The following is a 14520-nucleotide window of genomic DNA, read 5'->3' as shown; positions in this document are numbered from 1 at the left end:
GCGATGAAGGAGAGATGCGCGGACTGGCTCAAAACGGGGAGTGAGAGCCATGAGAAACTGAACCAAGCGTTGTTGGTCACGGTAAGTAGTAAACAAGGTAGCATCCTTAGTACAATCCCATGGAGGTTCAGAGAGAGCGAGCTGATCCCAAACATAATACATTTGTGAGAGGAAATCATTAATGGTTTGAGTTGTTTCTTGGCGCATACGGTGAAGATGACTCAGAAGCTGATATTGGTGAGCAAGGCCAGTAGTCTGATAGCGTTCTTGTAAAAAATCCCAGATGGCTTTGGCTGGAGAGGAAGCAGAGTCAAGTTGGAATCGACCAAACTGAAGGCTGATAGAAGTAATAGAAGTATTACGAAGCCAAGTGATGATCTGATAGTTTTTGCTATCCCAATCCTCCAGACGGTCAACATATTTGGCAGCGGAGTCCGTGGTGGCAGCGGATTCTGTGGTGGCTGGGATGGGTTTGCACACATCCCCAGTGATGATGCGCCAAAGTTTCTTTCCTTTGAGGAACCCAGACATAGCTTGTGCCCATAAGACATAGTTAGTTCCGTCAAGAACAACGGAAATAGGGTGGTTAGAGGAGTCCAGGCGATCCATGAGGAAAAAGTAGTACTATCGAAGCCGAATCTGAAAAATCCGAGGTTACCAGTGAATTCAGAGGGTCGAAATCAGTGGGAAATGAGTGAACGGACCAAAAAAAAAGATGACCAGAAGGCACTAAATTGGCTTGTCAAAGTTGGTCAACAATTCTGGTCAAAGATGACGTCACTGCTGCAGATGGTGATGTCACAGGCGCGGCGCACGTTAGCATAGGCAGGCGCGGCGTACAATAGCAGAGGAAACAAGCGGCGCACGGAAGCAGCCAGGGCTGACGTCAACTGACGTCAAAAACACGCGGCTCACGTTAGTAGATGAGGCCGCGGCGCATGATAGCACGGGACAAGTGTTGAGGCGCGTAGAGCGCGTCTGAGAACGAGGAAACGCGTGGATGAAAGTTCTGGTGGCACGTGGAACGTCGGATGAGGATGAATCTGGTGGCGTTGGATTCGTCGTGAGGAGACGAAGGTTCTGGTGTGGTCCAATCTGTAATTTAGATAAGGACGAGATATGCAACAATCTGCTCAAAATAAAAATGTGATGCAGCAGAGGAAGAGACTAGGCAATACACCTGTGCTCTGATACCATGAAAGAAATAAGAGAGTGATATTGAGAGAGTAAGAAAACTCTTGTATTCAATATATCTGAAAGTGTAAGAAGAGACTCCATATATAGGAGCTGCTTTGTACAACATCATTATGAAAGCAAAACATATAATAATAGAAAGCAGCCGAAAGCGAAGGCAACCGAATATATAATAAGAATCCTATGCTCCTATGCTCTGTCATCCTATAGCTATTAATATATGATACATTAATATATATAATATATACATTATTATAATACATTAATATGATATATTAACAGAACAAATCCAAGTAATGCTCCAAAATAATAGTTATTCGTTTAAACCAGACCCATTCACTTTTTGTGGTAAGAGTTTTAAGAGAGAATGTGCCAAGTATCAATCGATAAATGGAATGGAACAATACCTCAAGTGCACTGAATAATTTATCCTAAGAAATTTCCATGAACATATAGCCATCTACGTGCTTCTGTGTCTATGTCTGTGTTCTTCATTTTTGTGTTTGTGTTTGTGTTTTCCAAGGAAATCAAGCCTATTAATGGCACTCTTTGCCAATTTTTTCCCCTAATTAAATTAGTTAATATAAATTAGTTAGTTAATATAATTGAACCAGGCGCGGAGAAAACATAATGGGAGAAGCAAATCCCCTCCCCCGTTTTCTTATCAGAGAGGCATCTAGTGTAGTGTAGGGGATGGATGGCATAAAGAACCTGATCACTGTAATTATGGAGCACAGACCCAAAAAAATCATGAAGGACAAGGGTGAAATATAAGAATTTGCTTGAGGATGGCCTTTTTTTTTTTTCTTTTTTTTTTAATTTTGTCCTTTTATTTTTGAGTAATTTATTAATGGTGGCTTATATATTGAGTGAAGGTTTTTTCATAATTATGTAAGCATTCTTGGTCAATTATGTAAAATAGACTTTTTTTCTTAATTACGCAAACATTCTTGGTCAATCATGCAACAAGTTTTTTCGTAATTATGCAAACATTCTTAGTCAATTATGAAACATAAATATTTTATTTTTTAACAAATTATAAATACACTCATAAGGTTTGTTTAAAATAAGAATTAATCCTATAATATTAGAAATTACAACCACCGTTTGTTATATAAATTTTTATTTAACACAATATTCAGGGCAAAAAAAATCAATTCTCCTATGTAATAATAAATTATCAAAATTATTTCTCATCATTAAAAACTATTAATTGGCTTAATGATTTATTTATTAACTAAATGATTAATTGAAAAATATTTTTCATATCATTACAAATTTTTAATTACTTAATGATTAACTTATTAATAAAATTGGTCATTCGTTATGCGAATATAATTTATGCATTATATATATATATATGTATGTATTTTTTTTCTTTATTAGTTCAGTAAATTATCTTAATAATTTTTTTTAGATGAGAGAATTATTTTAGTATTTGTTTTAGCTACACACCATAATTTTTTTTTAAAATAAATTCGGAAAAAATGTTAAAAACTCATAAATTCACCCAAAATAATATGATAATAAAATTGGAGTTTACATTATTAGTTGTATAACAAATTAAAAATTAAAAAATAATACATACCATACCACATAATTATATTATTTATGTAATGATTTATTTTATTCAATTTCATAGAAAAATATTTTAATTTTTAAAAAATTATCAAAATACAAAACTTAAATCTATTGTAATAATAGTCCGAGCCTTGCACGGGCCTTCTTAAACTAGTATATATATAAGAACTGCTTCGTTGCTTGATGTTCGTCTTTTCTTTCTAATTTTGTCCTTTCATTTTGAATGATTTACCAACGATAGCCTATATATTAAGTGAGTTTTTTTCGTAATTATGCAAATATTCTTAGTCAATTATGCAACAGATTTTTTTTAATTATGCAAACATTCTTAGTCAATTATGAAACAAGTTTTTTTCGTAATTACGCAAACATTCTTGAAAATAGATTTTTTCGCAATTATTTTTGGCCAATTATGAAATATAAATCTTTTATTTTTTAATAAATTACAAATACACGAAAAAAATTTGTTTAAAATATAAATCGATCCTATAATATTAGAAATTACAACTATCATTTGTTATAAATTTTACGATAAATTACAACTACACCCCCTGAAGTTTGATTAAAATACGAATCGCTCCTTGTGGTTTTGAAAATTACATTCCACACCTGAGATTTTTAATTTCATAACAAATTGCTCATTTTATTAATAAATCATCAAGCCAATTAACAATTTTTAATGATGTTAGAAATATATTTCAATTAATAATTTAAGTAATTTCATTATTGTATAATAGAACAATAATGAATTTCATTTTTTTAGTTAATTCTGTTAAATAAAAAATATTAACAAAGGTATTTGTAATTTTTCAAACCACAAGAGACAATATGTACTTTAAGCAAAGCTTAGTGGGTGTATTTGTAATTTACCCTAAATTTAATTTAACATAATACTCAAGGGAAAAAAAAAACTATTCTCCCACACAATAATAAATTATTAAAATTATTTATTGAAAACTATTTATCATATAATTAAAAACTATTAATTAACTTAATGATTTATTTATTAACAAAATGATTAATTAAAAAATATTTTTCATATCATTAAAAATTATTAATTTACTTAATGATTTATTATTAATAAAATTAATCATTTGTTATGCAACTATGATTTATATATTAATAAAACTAGTCATTAATTCAAAAATAAAATTAATCATTTGTGTATATATATATATATGTACTTTCTTCTACTTCTTTAGTAATTCAGTAAATTATCCTAGTAATTTTTTCAGATGAAAAAATTATCCTAGTATTTATTTTATATTTATGTGTTGAGAAAAGTTATGCACCATAATTTTTTTTATATAAATTCGGAAAAAATATTAAAGACTCATAAATTCACCCAAAATGACATGGTGATAGAATTTGAGTCTGCATCAATTGGTGTATAACAAATCAAAAAATGATACATATCATACCCACATAATTCTATCATATATCTAATGATTTATTCTATTCAATTTTATAGAATAATATTTTAATTTTAAAAAAATTATCAAAATAAAAAGCTTAAATATACTGTAATAATAACCTGTATCTTGCACGACCCTTTTTAAATATATATATATATATATATAAAGAACAAAAGAGCAACTACAGAGTTGAAAAGAATCCAGAAACAACCCCATACATAAGTCAGCGTTTGAAGGCTTAGTTTACATCAGATAGTTCAGAATGCATTATGCATATCCACAATGAACTAAAACTTTGTTTTTGTTATACATCTCAGAAAACACATTCCCCTGTGGCAGCGGTGCTGCCTGCTGCTGAAAAAGCGACACCAATCATGGTGAACCTTGACCATGAAAGAATGATTACTTGCATACATATATATATGCATATGTATACAAACTACTGATGTATGTACATACACATAAAATTCAAATGTTTATATATCAATGGAGGAAACTACTAACCTAACAAAACTGTGTTCGAGCCCTTTCGAGTTAACGCACCTTAAGTAGGCTATTCAGCAAGCATAAGAGTGTGCCACCAGCCACATGCGATATTTTTAGAGACACAACCATCAATGGGAACTTGAGAAGGAATGTTGCGGTCGATTACATCGCCCAAGCCAAGCTGCATTGGTAGAAGAATTAGTATATGGATTAAATCTTAGTAGATAACACACGGTGTGCACAAAAGGTAGATTAGTGGATTTTCAGGGTGTTGAGAAAACAAGTTGATCAATTAAACAACGCAAAAATATTAGTGCACATGAAAAATAAAAGGAATTATTTCGGTCAATGTTGTGTTATGTGTAAATGTTTAACTTGATTGAGCTATTTGAGTGCACGCCATGCCACATATGCAACTTAATTGAGAAGTTTTAGTGCAGTACCTGGCCATACTTGTTCCATCCCCAGCAGAACACCTTACCGTCATCTTCAAGCAACAAAACAAGAAGTCAGAGAAGACACTATCAATGACACATCTAAACATGAACACACAACGCAAAATGCTAAACTGATTTTACAAACTCTTAGGAGTTATCTCATCCATACAACAATCTATAAATATCATTACCAATTAATCTCATCTAAACATGAACACATAAAGCAAAATGCTAAACTGTTTTTACAAACTCTTACGAGTTATCTCATCCATACAATTGAACAATCTATAAATAACATTACTAACTAATCTCATCCATTATTTTCAGATTTTATTCCATATTAAAGAGCTTGAAATTGGTCCATTTCCTTCTTTGCGACAACCATAAAATATCAGTTAGATCTCATCTTTATTGCCTAATGAGGCGCTACACTAAGATCCCACTTTGGTTATTGAAGAAGGCACAATTATTCAAGCCTATTTGTATGGAACCAAGCTAGGCTAGACGAAGGTCCCCACTCCAAAGTGGTCCTCCCCACCCCCATTCTAAGGTGGGCTGAGCTAAGGGTTCAATCTTGGCCCATTCCCCACTCCGAAGTGGGGAAGGCCACGGGCTTAGCCCAAGCTCCTTTCCTTACTATGATGTGGGCCGAGTTAAGGGTACAGCCTTGGCCCTTTCGCCACTCCGAAGTGGGTTAGTCCATAACTTAGGCTCCAAGACTCTTACTCCAAGACACTTGAGCTCTAACAGATCAACCAACACCATGTGAGTAAAGGACGCGTGGTGCCCTCGAATGATGGAACCGCCCAACGGAGTCTTTACTCTCCTCCAATGAGGCGCGACCTAACATAACAAATAAGTGCCAGGTGGTAGAAAGACAAACTTAATGAGCAAGTTAAGCCTAACCTTACCTCCCTTTACAAAGGATCAATCTCTTTACACTCTACACACTCGTCTTCTCTACCTTCTCTCCACCAAACTCTGGTACCACCTCGACCGTCGAAGGGGTTTCCGACCAACCCCTGGTCAGGCAGCCTAACGATTTGTTCGTTGTGCAGGCCTTCACCCATTGGTGCATCAGGGTTCGTCTACGAAGTTCCATCTTACTCTATTGCGGAAACCAATCCGCACAGTTATCCAATGATAAGCTTTTTTCGTCTTCTACTTCTAAAATTATGATAGCATATAGTTCCGTTGGCTTAAATTTTCTCTATGATAACCAATCCACCTTTTTGAGAAGTTTTAAGTGCATGAATGCACTTTTGAGTATAAAAAATAAAACAATAAAAAAACAAAATAAAATAAAAAGTAAAACTTGGAATGTTATGCTTATTTGAAGTAGGAATGGTTGTCCAAAACCCTGATTTTCTATTTTGTTCCTACCACTGTCGTTGAATTAAATAGTGTTCAAAACTAGCTTCTTTTCACATCAACCTCTTGTGTTTCACCACATTCTCGTAGAATGCTGGTCAGACACCTATCCACTAACTGCATAACATTTCTAGAACATGTTTTCATATCTAGAAGGTATAAGTAAGGCCTCTTGGCTCTCATTGATCACCAGAACCTCTGTTTTTGTTTATTTCAGAATTCAAATCCAGTGCAAAAGACAGGCCAAGCCAGTTTGTCTATGCATTTGTACGCTTGGCGTCATGGAAAACTACCTACTCCACAGTCCACACTCTTTTCACCAAAAATGGAAATCCAGATGGCAATAAAAGAGCATGAATGATGTACCTGTGACTACAGCACTGTGACGAGCACCGCAAGATACTATTTTTGCATGATTGTTTTCCAAACTTGGAGCATCAAGAAGCCTGGGAAGTGTCTGATGCAGGAAATACAGAAAAAACAGAGTTAGTTAAGCAAACTTGCCTTTCAGCTTTGAGGATGTTTACAAGTCTCTGATATTCTAAAATGATTAACCACTAGTGATAGGGCAAAAAATCGGGGTGAAGGACATGTCTGAAATAAAGCAAGACCAGAAATAAGGAAACATTTTTGAAGTTTGCTTTACAAGCCGTTCCATTTTTGAAGGAGAATATATTGCATAACTAAGAACTACTTCCAATTGACTCTATTTTTGAACTAGAAGATTTTTAGTGCAAGAGTAGAATCTTAACCAGCAAATCATGGCATTTCGTAAATAGAATGAATTCAAAATTTATACCTCTGCCTGATCAGTGCCAGTTCCCAACTGCCCAAATTGATTCCCACCAAATGAATAAACATCACCATCAGCAGAAATGCAGACGGTGTGCCAGAGTCCTGCAGCCACGCCCTCTATCTGGATACCCAGTAAGCTAGATACACATATAGGGCTGAGCTCATCATCTGTGCTTCCTTGCCCGCACTGCACCAGGACATCTCAGCAAACATAAATCAACATATTAATATGACAATTCGCGAAACATCAAACAATTAGATTGAGTACAAATCAAAAACTTAGCAAAAACAACACAAGGATATAGATCAGATTATCCCTTTCTAGAGTGGATATGGAGCTCATCTTGAACATCTACTGTGCTTTTTTTTTTTTTCTCCACCATTTTCTACCTTACATAGATGTTGACTCAGAAAGCAGTTAATGCTTAGAAAACTTCTTGAGCATCAACAATGTATGTAAGAAAAATAAAATGTTCAACATACTAAGCGGAACAACAAAACAAGACACCAGCTTTGAAAACTTCTTGAGCATTAGCAATGTATGTAGGAAAAATAAAATGTTTAACATGCTAAGTGGAGCAACAAAATAAGACCGCAATACCAAATTTTCCTTCGGTAATTTCATTAGACAACAAATAATAATGCTTTACTACAAAAGATGCAGACATACAAAAGTAATAAAATGATAGGTGGGCCCAAAATTCATGCAAATCGATGATGTCATGAAATCCAACAGCAAGCCTTCACAGAACTGTAGTTAACAGGCACAGTGACTGAATTTCGACAACTGACAAGCAATGGACATTTTTTATTCAGGAGACAGCAAATGCTGCACCCAGACTGAATCTCTAGAGTTTCAGCGAGGAGAGGAGGGATGGACACACATATGATTTTTCTGGAGCATACTTTGAAGAAAAAGGAGATGGCATATTTGACCAGATGGCTAGGCATCAAAATGTATACTAGTCCTTGTCTTAACAAATAGACTACTAGCTCATTAAATTGAAAGAGAATGACATATTTGACCATCAGATAAATGAAGGCATAATAAAGAAACCATTTAGTTAAAAATTTTGGAAGGACTGCTCCACATTCCTGTGGTAAGGAATGCAAACTGCCAAAAAAATGATTAAACGAAGTCAAGACTCTGTCAGCAACTGGGAACTTGATCTAAAGCTGGCTTCTATATTGAGCAACCAAATTATATATTATGAAAAATTTGCTGCAACTTCAGCAGTTGGGAAGAAAAACAAAACATCCTCATGTTGAGTTAGCTTCTTAAAGCCCAGACCTAATGGGTTAAAATTTTAAAGAAATCTTGATGCCTCCATACAACCATCAGGCCTTACTAAAAAGTTAAAATACTTCTGTAAGCAAAGATATGCTGTTCCCTGAGTCAACCTATTTGACAACTACTCAGATTCACAGTCAAATCTCCGAAGGCAGGTAAACCAGATGAGTTTAACTACTATTTGATACTCAGATTCACTGTCAAAGCTCCAAATGTTGGTAAACCAGATGAGTTAAACTAGGTACCATGCACAGACACAGAATTGGGACCACACTAAGAAGCATTAACACTTCTAAAAAGATAATGTGTCAACATGACACGCGTTTGACACTTCCCAATACTTCACACATGAATCACACCACAAGTTTGAATAAAATAACTTGAAATCCAATAAATAAAAAAAAACAAAACAAAAAAAATAAAATGTAAATTTATACTTATTCTCCTCTTTTTAACTCTAAAAATTATTTTCTTAAATATTCATATAATAAATATATAAAATTATAAATTTTGCATGCGTCCCCCACATGTCTGTGTCCTACATTTTTTGAAAATTACCGTGTTGGCACGCCCATGATTCTTAGGGGCCACACATGCTAAAATTAGGAAAAATATTATTCCCACTCCACTTGTTTATAATGTACTCCAAAATCACATGACACTATTCCCAATTCACACTAGAATAGTGCATTTACAAAGAAGTGCTAACATATTCCTAAATTATTAATTTAACAATTCAGATACAAAGCAAAAAAGAATGAGAAAAATAAATCACACAAAGCATGCAACAAGAGATTTCATGATCCAGAAAAATTCACCTGTCCATAGAGTCCCCATCCAAAAGCAAGTAGTGCTCCAGCATCTGTAATTGCAAAAAAAGTCACATTAAAAAGTGAGGTAACATAAGATTGAAAACAAGTAATGTTTTCCTAAATACTATGCTGCACTCGACTAGTTATCAACCAAGTCACGAAGTGATTACCAGTGATTACTGCACTGTGTCTCCCTCCACAGGCAATTTCCCTGACATAGCTTCCTGGAACTCTAAAACCTTGTCCCTCTGAGCTCAAGCTTCCTCGTGAAAGGGCCGCAGATCTATCTTTCCCAAAAGAAGAGGAATCAATGCAAGGAACAGGATGCGGAGAGGACACCATCCGTATCCGGGACCCCAAACCTAGCTGCCCCTCGCCTCCATAACCCCAACCCCACACCTGTCCTATATCTGAAACTTCAGGAAAATAGGATATATCAAGTGTCTTTCTTCACATAATAGGATATATCAAGTGTCTTGCTTCACATAATATGCTTCCATAGTTGCAAACAGCATGCTACCTAGAACCTATGTATTACAATGAAGAGCGAACTACACATCAAAGATGTGGCATAAGGAAAGCAGTTAATCAAGGATATAGTGAATACCTGACAATGCTAATGTATGGCGCCCACCAGCTGCAACAGTAGCAATTCTTACTCCCGGGTTCAATGTCACAAGACATGGCAATGCTGAGAGAGTTTCATCACCAGATGGTGTGCTTTCTGCAGCTTGCTTAGATGATGATATTCGTCTACGCTTTGTACCTTCCTCCCCACCTCCTCTACCGTCTACACTGGACACTGTTCCACCAGATGATCTTGATCCCTGAGGGCGGGGACTCACTGTTACAGAATTAACCTTTACCGTTATTCACCAATTGGAAAGCAATTTTTTGTGAATCATTCTGATAACAAGGCTAAACCAAATTACCTTGTTCTGCCAAAAATGAACTGTGTCTTTCAAAAGCATCCTTCTCTTGGATTACAGCTGTAGATGAATCTCCAAATACTTTCCCAGAGGGAACACACTCTTTCCAACCCCATGTGTACACTTCTCCATTTTCTGTATTGAGAATCAAACATTGCTTACTCCATGGCTCAAGGAAGAGTGATTTACCAAGAAAAGTATTTATAAAAAAATGGCCCAATAACAAAAAACCACAGTAGCTCTATGTGAAACACACTTTTGAAAACCAGACCGGCTGGTTTGACTGGTTGAACCGTCAACCAGTCTAAATTCCAGTCGAGTTAGACCCTTGAACCCATTCAAGCTCAAAACAATGGTCTTTTTTTTCTTAAACCGGAAAAACCAGCAGTTGAACCAGTAAACCGGTGCCGATTTGAGAAAACCGGCCAGACTTAACATATGAGGTTAAGATTTGAAAATTGTAGTGCACAAGGCTTGAAAACACTTCAAGTATGAGACTCTTGTTAAGTTCCCACTAAAGCCAACAATGCTCCTTGTAAATAAATTCGTAGATATAATTTATTTATTATATTTCAATCATTTTCTCTCACAATTAACATTTTTACAAATAGCATCAATAAAAAAAAAAATTATAAATATATGTAAATCCTAAATATGTTTATATAAATATCTAGTATAAGGTATATTTAATATTTATTTTTTATTTAATTATATTTTTAATTTATTTATTACATATTTATGATATCACGGTTCAATCCGACAGTTGAATTGGTGACCCGTCCACCCGATGCATTTTTTGATTCGCTCACCGGTTCCCTTTTTAAAACCTTGGTGAAACAAATTCAATGGGACTTCGACTAATTTGATCTCTGTCTTTTAATTAACATAGCGCTCCATTTGGTTGTAGGGAGAAAAGGAAGAAAAAGGGAATTTAAAACATTGTACCTGCAAGTTTTTACAATTTGTGACTTTATTCTTTCCCTCCATTTTACTAGCAACCAAAGGCGAAAAATGTTCAGTTTCTTTCACATATTAAAGAATGGAAATCAGAAGTACCTGTAACTGCAACACAATGTGCCCAACCAGCTGCAGCTTTTATTATTTTAGCTTCTGACGGTAGAGGAAAAGGCTCTGGCGTTTCCTTAACAAACACAAGGGAAAGACAATAAAATTAAGGAAGAAATCAAAAAAGAACTCAAATCATTTTCAAGTAAAATGTAGTTCTGGTTTACCCCATGCTTTCCGGATGTAACATAGCTTTGACCTAGATCATCTGTTGAACCCCATGTAATGAGCTTTCCGGACTCTGATTGAAGAATAAATATGAGTACAAACGAAATTAAGCTCCTAACCATTACCAACAAACACTGAAATGGAGTAAAAACTAAAGCAAATCACATCAAAAATCAAAAAATCAAAAAAAAAAACTTTTCAATTGAAGAAAAGATTTCAGAATCAATACATAATCAAAAGCAAACAGATTTTCATGGACATGAAAACTTAATACAAAAATTAAGCAAGCATTTTTTTAAAATGCTAATTAGGGACGGCAATGGGGGTTAATGGAGTGGATATTAATTTCCCATCCCCATTCTCCTATAATTATTTTTCCCCATTCCCCATGGGTACTACCTTCCCAATCTCCTAATGGGTTTGGATTTTCCCCAACCCAACTTGACCCTTTTTTTTTTTTTTTTAAGATTCACAACCAAAGCTAAATATACATTCAATCTTATTTTATTTTATTTGGCTTAACAACAAAATCAATTACACATTAATTAACATTGTCACGTTATTCTTATCAAATTTTATGTATATTTACAATTTTTTAAATTTATTTAAAAAAATTCTATTCCTTCGAAAAAAATTTCATCTTCTTTTTTAATTTTATGTATCTCCTTTTCCTCTCTATTAATAGATCTTCGATAATCTAAAGGTGAGTTGTTACTCTTATTTCCATCTTCTTCTTCTTCTTCTTCTTTTAAATTTTTATTTGTATTTATAAAATGAATTTTCTTGTTTCAATATCTCTTGCAATTGTTTTATTAGATTTCTCTCTGATTTGATGGTAGCCTTAAATTGAATTTCTCAATTTTCATATTTTGGTTATGATTAATTGCGCGTTTTTTATCGATAGTCACAATCTTATCGCCGCTAGATTGTCGCCATCACAAATCGCCGTTGTTGTAGTGAGAGGATGAGAGAGAGTGAGAATTAGAACTCTAATTGTAAACAGAGTAGTGAAAACTAGGGATGGCAATGGATCACCTACCCTGTGAGTATCTATGGAGACCCAACCCAAATACATGGGTTTTTTCTTTTTTTTCTTATCCGTCGATGTTATTTAAATCTCCACCGAGGATGGGTATCCACTAATTTCCCCATATATATATATATATATATTTTTTTTTTTAGGTACATCGGAAAATAATTTCTCCATATGTTTTCACTACTCTATTTACAATAAAAGTTCTAATTCCCACTCTCTCTCATCCTCTCACTACAGCAACGGCGATTTGTGATAGCAACAATCTAGCGGCGATAAGATTGTGACTATCGAACAAAAACGCGCAATTAATCATAACCAAAATATGAAAATTGAAGACAAAAATGTATAAAATTTCAATTAAGGTGGTTACTAGTTAAGATGAAAATTGAAAAATTCAATCTAAGGTTACCATCAAATCAGAGAGAAATCCAATAAAACAATTGCAAGAGATATTGAAACAAGAAAATTCATTCTATAAATGCAAATAAAATTTAAAAAAAAAAATAAAATAAAAAGAAGAAAATGGAAACGAGAGCAACAACTCACCTTCAGATTATCGAATATTAACTAATAGAGAGGAGAAGGAGATACATAAAATTAAAAAAAAAGATGAAATTTTTTTGTAGGAATAGAATTTTTCTAAATAAATTTTAAAAATTCTAAATATACATAAAATTTGACAAGAATAATGTGACAATTTTAATTAATGTGTATTTGATTTTGTTGTGGAGCCAAATAAAATAAAATAAGATTAAATGTATATTTAGTTTTGGTTGTGATCTTGAAAAAAATAAATAAAAATATAAAAAAAAAAGGATAATTATAGAAAAATGGGGAGGAGAATTAATATCCACTCTATTAACCCCATTGCCATCCTAGTGACAGCATATAGAGAAATTATTTTCTAATGTAGCTTAAAAAAAAAAACATACGAAAAAATTAGTAGGTATCCATCCCGCCCCATCCCAGTAGAGATTTAAAAAACATCACTTACCCTACCCGATGAACAAGAAAAAAAAAGGAAAAAAGTCATATATTTGGTTGGGTCTCCATGGATAGACAGGTAGGTTATCCATTGCCATCATAATGCTAATCTCGGCCAAAATTAAAGCTTTTTAAATAAACTCTATCACTAACGTAGGGTTACATTAACTGAAGGAACGGTGTTAACAGATCCAATGTTAACAAAAAAACACAATCTTTTCAAAACAACAAATCGAAACGAAAACCAAAAGAAAAGCACCTGAAATGGCCATAGCAAATCCGCAACCGCCGCCATAAACATCCTTCCACGAGCATCCGTCTCCAATCGACGGCGGAAGCCTAACCGCCACCGGAGACAGCAGCGGCGACCTCTGCGGCAGAGCTCCGGGAAGGTACCCCCACATGAACACTAACTTCTCCTTTACTTCCTCCATTTTCACAGCTTCTTCACCTCCTCCTCCACCATCGCCATTCATACCGACTTTCCCGAGAAAACAACACCGAGATAATCCGAAAGAATCACGCACTTCAGGGTCTCTGTTTTAGCTTCTAGAGAGAGAGAGAGAGAGAGAGAGAGGAGGTTAGTTGGGTTGGACTTGGGGAAGTGCCCTAATCGTTTGAATAAAGTGATACCATGTATACCCGAATATACTTATAAATTTTAAATTTTTGTAATGTATGCCATTAGTGTTATTCATATCAATTATTATGTTAATTAATATATTAATATATATTATAATATTATTATGTTTTTTTGGAAAGTGGATAAAAATAGTTTTTTATTTTTTGGTAAGAGGGTAAAAATAGTTTTTTATTTTTTTTAATTATATTATCTCTTTATTTTTTTATATTTTAAAAAAAAAATTAAAAAATTAATTTTTAACTTATTTCTCAAAATAATTCTATAATTTTTAAATTATGAATCTCATTTATTAAATAAATTATAAAAATTCAAA

The 14520-nt window shown here is 33.9% G+C and overlaps 1 protein-coding gene across 4 annotated transcripts; it reads right to left on the bottom strand.

Annotated features, from left to right (window-relative positions):
- Nucleotides 1-4379: 4379 nt before the first annotated feature.
- On the bottom strand, nt 4380-14240 carry LOC114268395 (Regulator of chromosome condensation (RCC1) family protein). Of its 4 annotated transcripts, none has more exons than XM_028209571.2 (12): nt 13824-14208; nt 11544-11617; nt 11368-11452; nt 10315-10446; nt 9990-10226; nt 9553-9798; nt 9389-9432; nt 7284-7466; nt 6851-6941; nt 5120-5163; nt 4695-4857; nt 4380-4544 (listed from the first exon to the last, which is right to left on the bottom strand). In XM_028209571.2, exons 1-11 carry the CDS (start codon nt 14038-14040, stop codon nt 4744-4746), a joined length of 1467 nt encoding a protein of 488 aa, XP_028065372.2. In that variant the 5' UTR covers nt 14041-14208; the 3' UTR covers nt 4380-4544; nt 4695-4743. The 4 variants fall into 4 exon arrangements, with proteins under 4 accessions (XP_028065372.2, XP_082731834.1, XP_028065374.2 ...); XM_082875708.1 differs by having other exon boundaries at nt 9553-9792; nt 13824-14198; XM_028209573.2 differs by having other exon boundaries at nt 4380-4857; nt 9553-9792; nt 13824-14240.
- Nucleotides 14241-14520: the final 280 nt, after the last annotated feature.

Source organism: Camellia sinensis, chromosome 1 (genome assembly GCF_055761805.1).
Source record: "Camellia sinensis isolate YWXY chromosome 1, ASM5576180v1, whole genome shotgun sequence".
NCBI lineage: Eukaryota > Viridiplantae > Streptophyta > Magnoliopsida > Ericales > Theaceae > Camellia > Camellia sinensis.
The sequence above is the reverse complement of the archived record's forward strand: the minus strand, read 5'-3'. Positions and strand labels throughout refer to the sequence as shown.

Excerpts from the sequence above, each read along its gene's own strand:
- LOC114268395 (XM_028209570.2), bottom strand. The coding sequence starts at position 14,040 with ATGAATGGCGATGGTGGAGGAGGAGGTGAAGAAGCTGTGAAAATGGAG. Across the intron at positions 7,467-9,388 it reads GATGGGGACTCTATGGACAG|TGCGGGCAAGGAAGCACAGA; the intron begins GTGAATTTTTCT and ends GTCCTGGTGCAG. Across the intron at positions 6,942-7,283 it reads CTGGCACTGATCAGGCAGAG|ACACTTCCCAGGCTTCTTGA; the intron begins GTATAAATTTTG and ends TTCCTGCATCAG.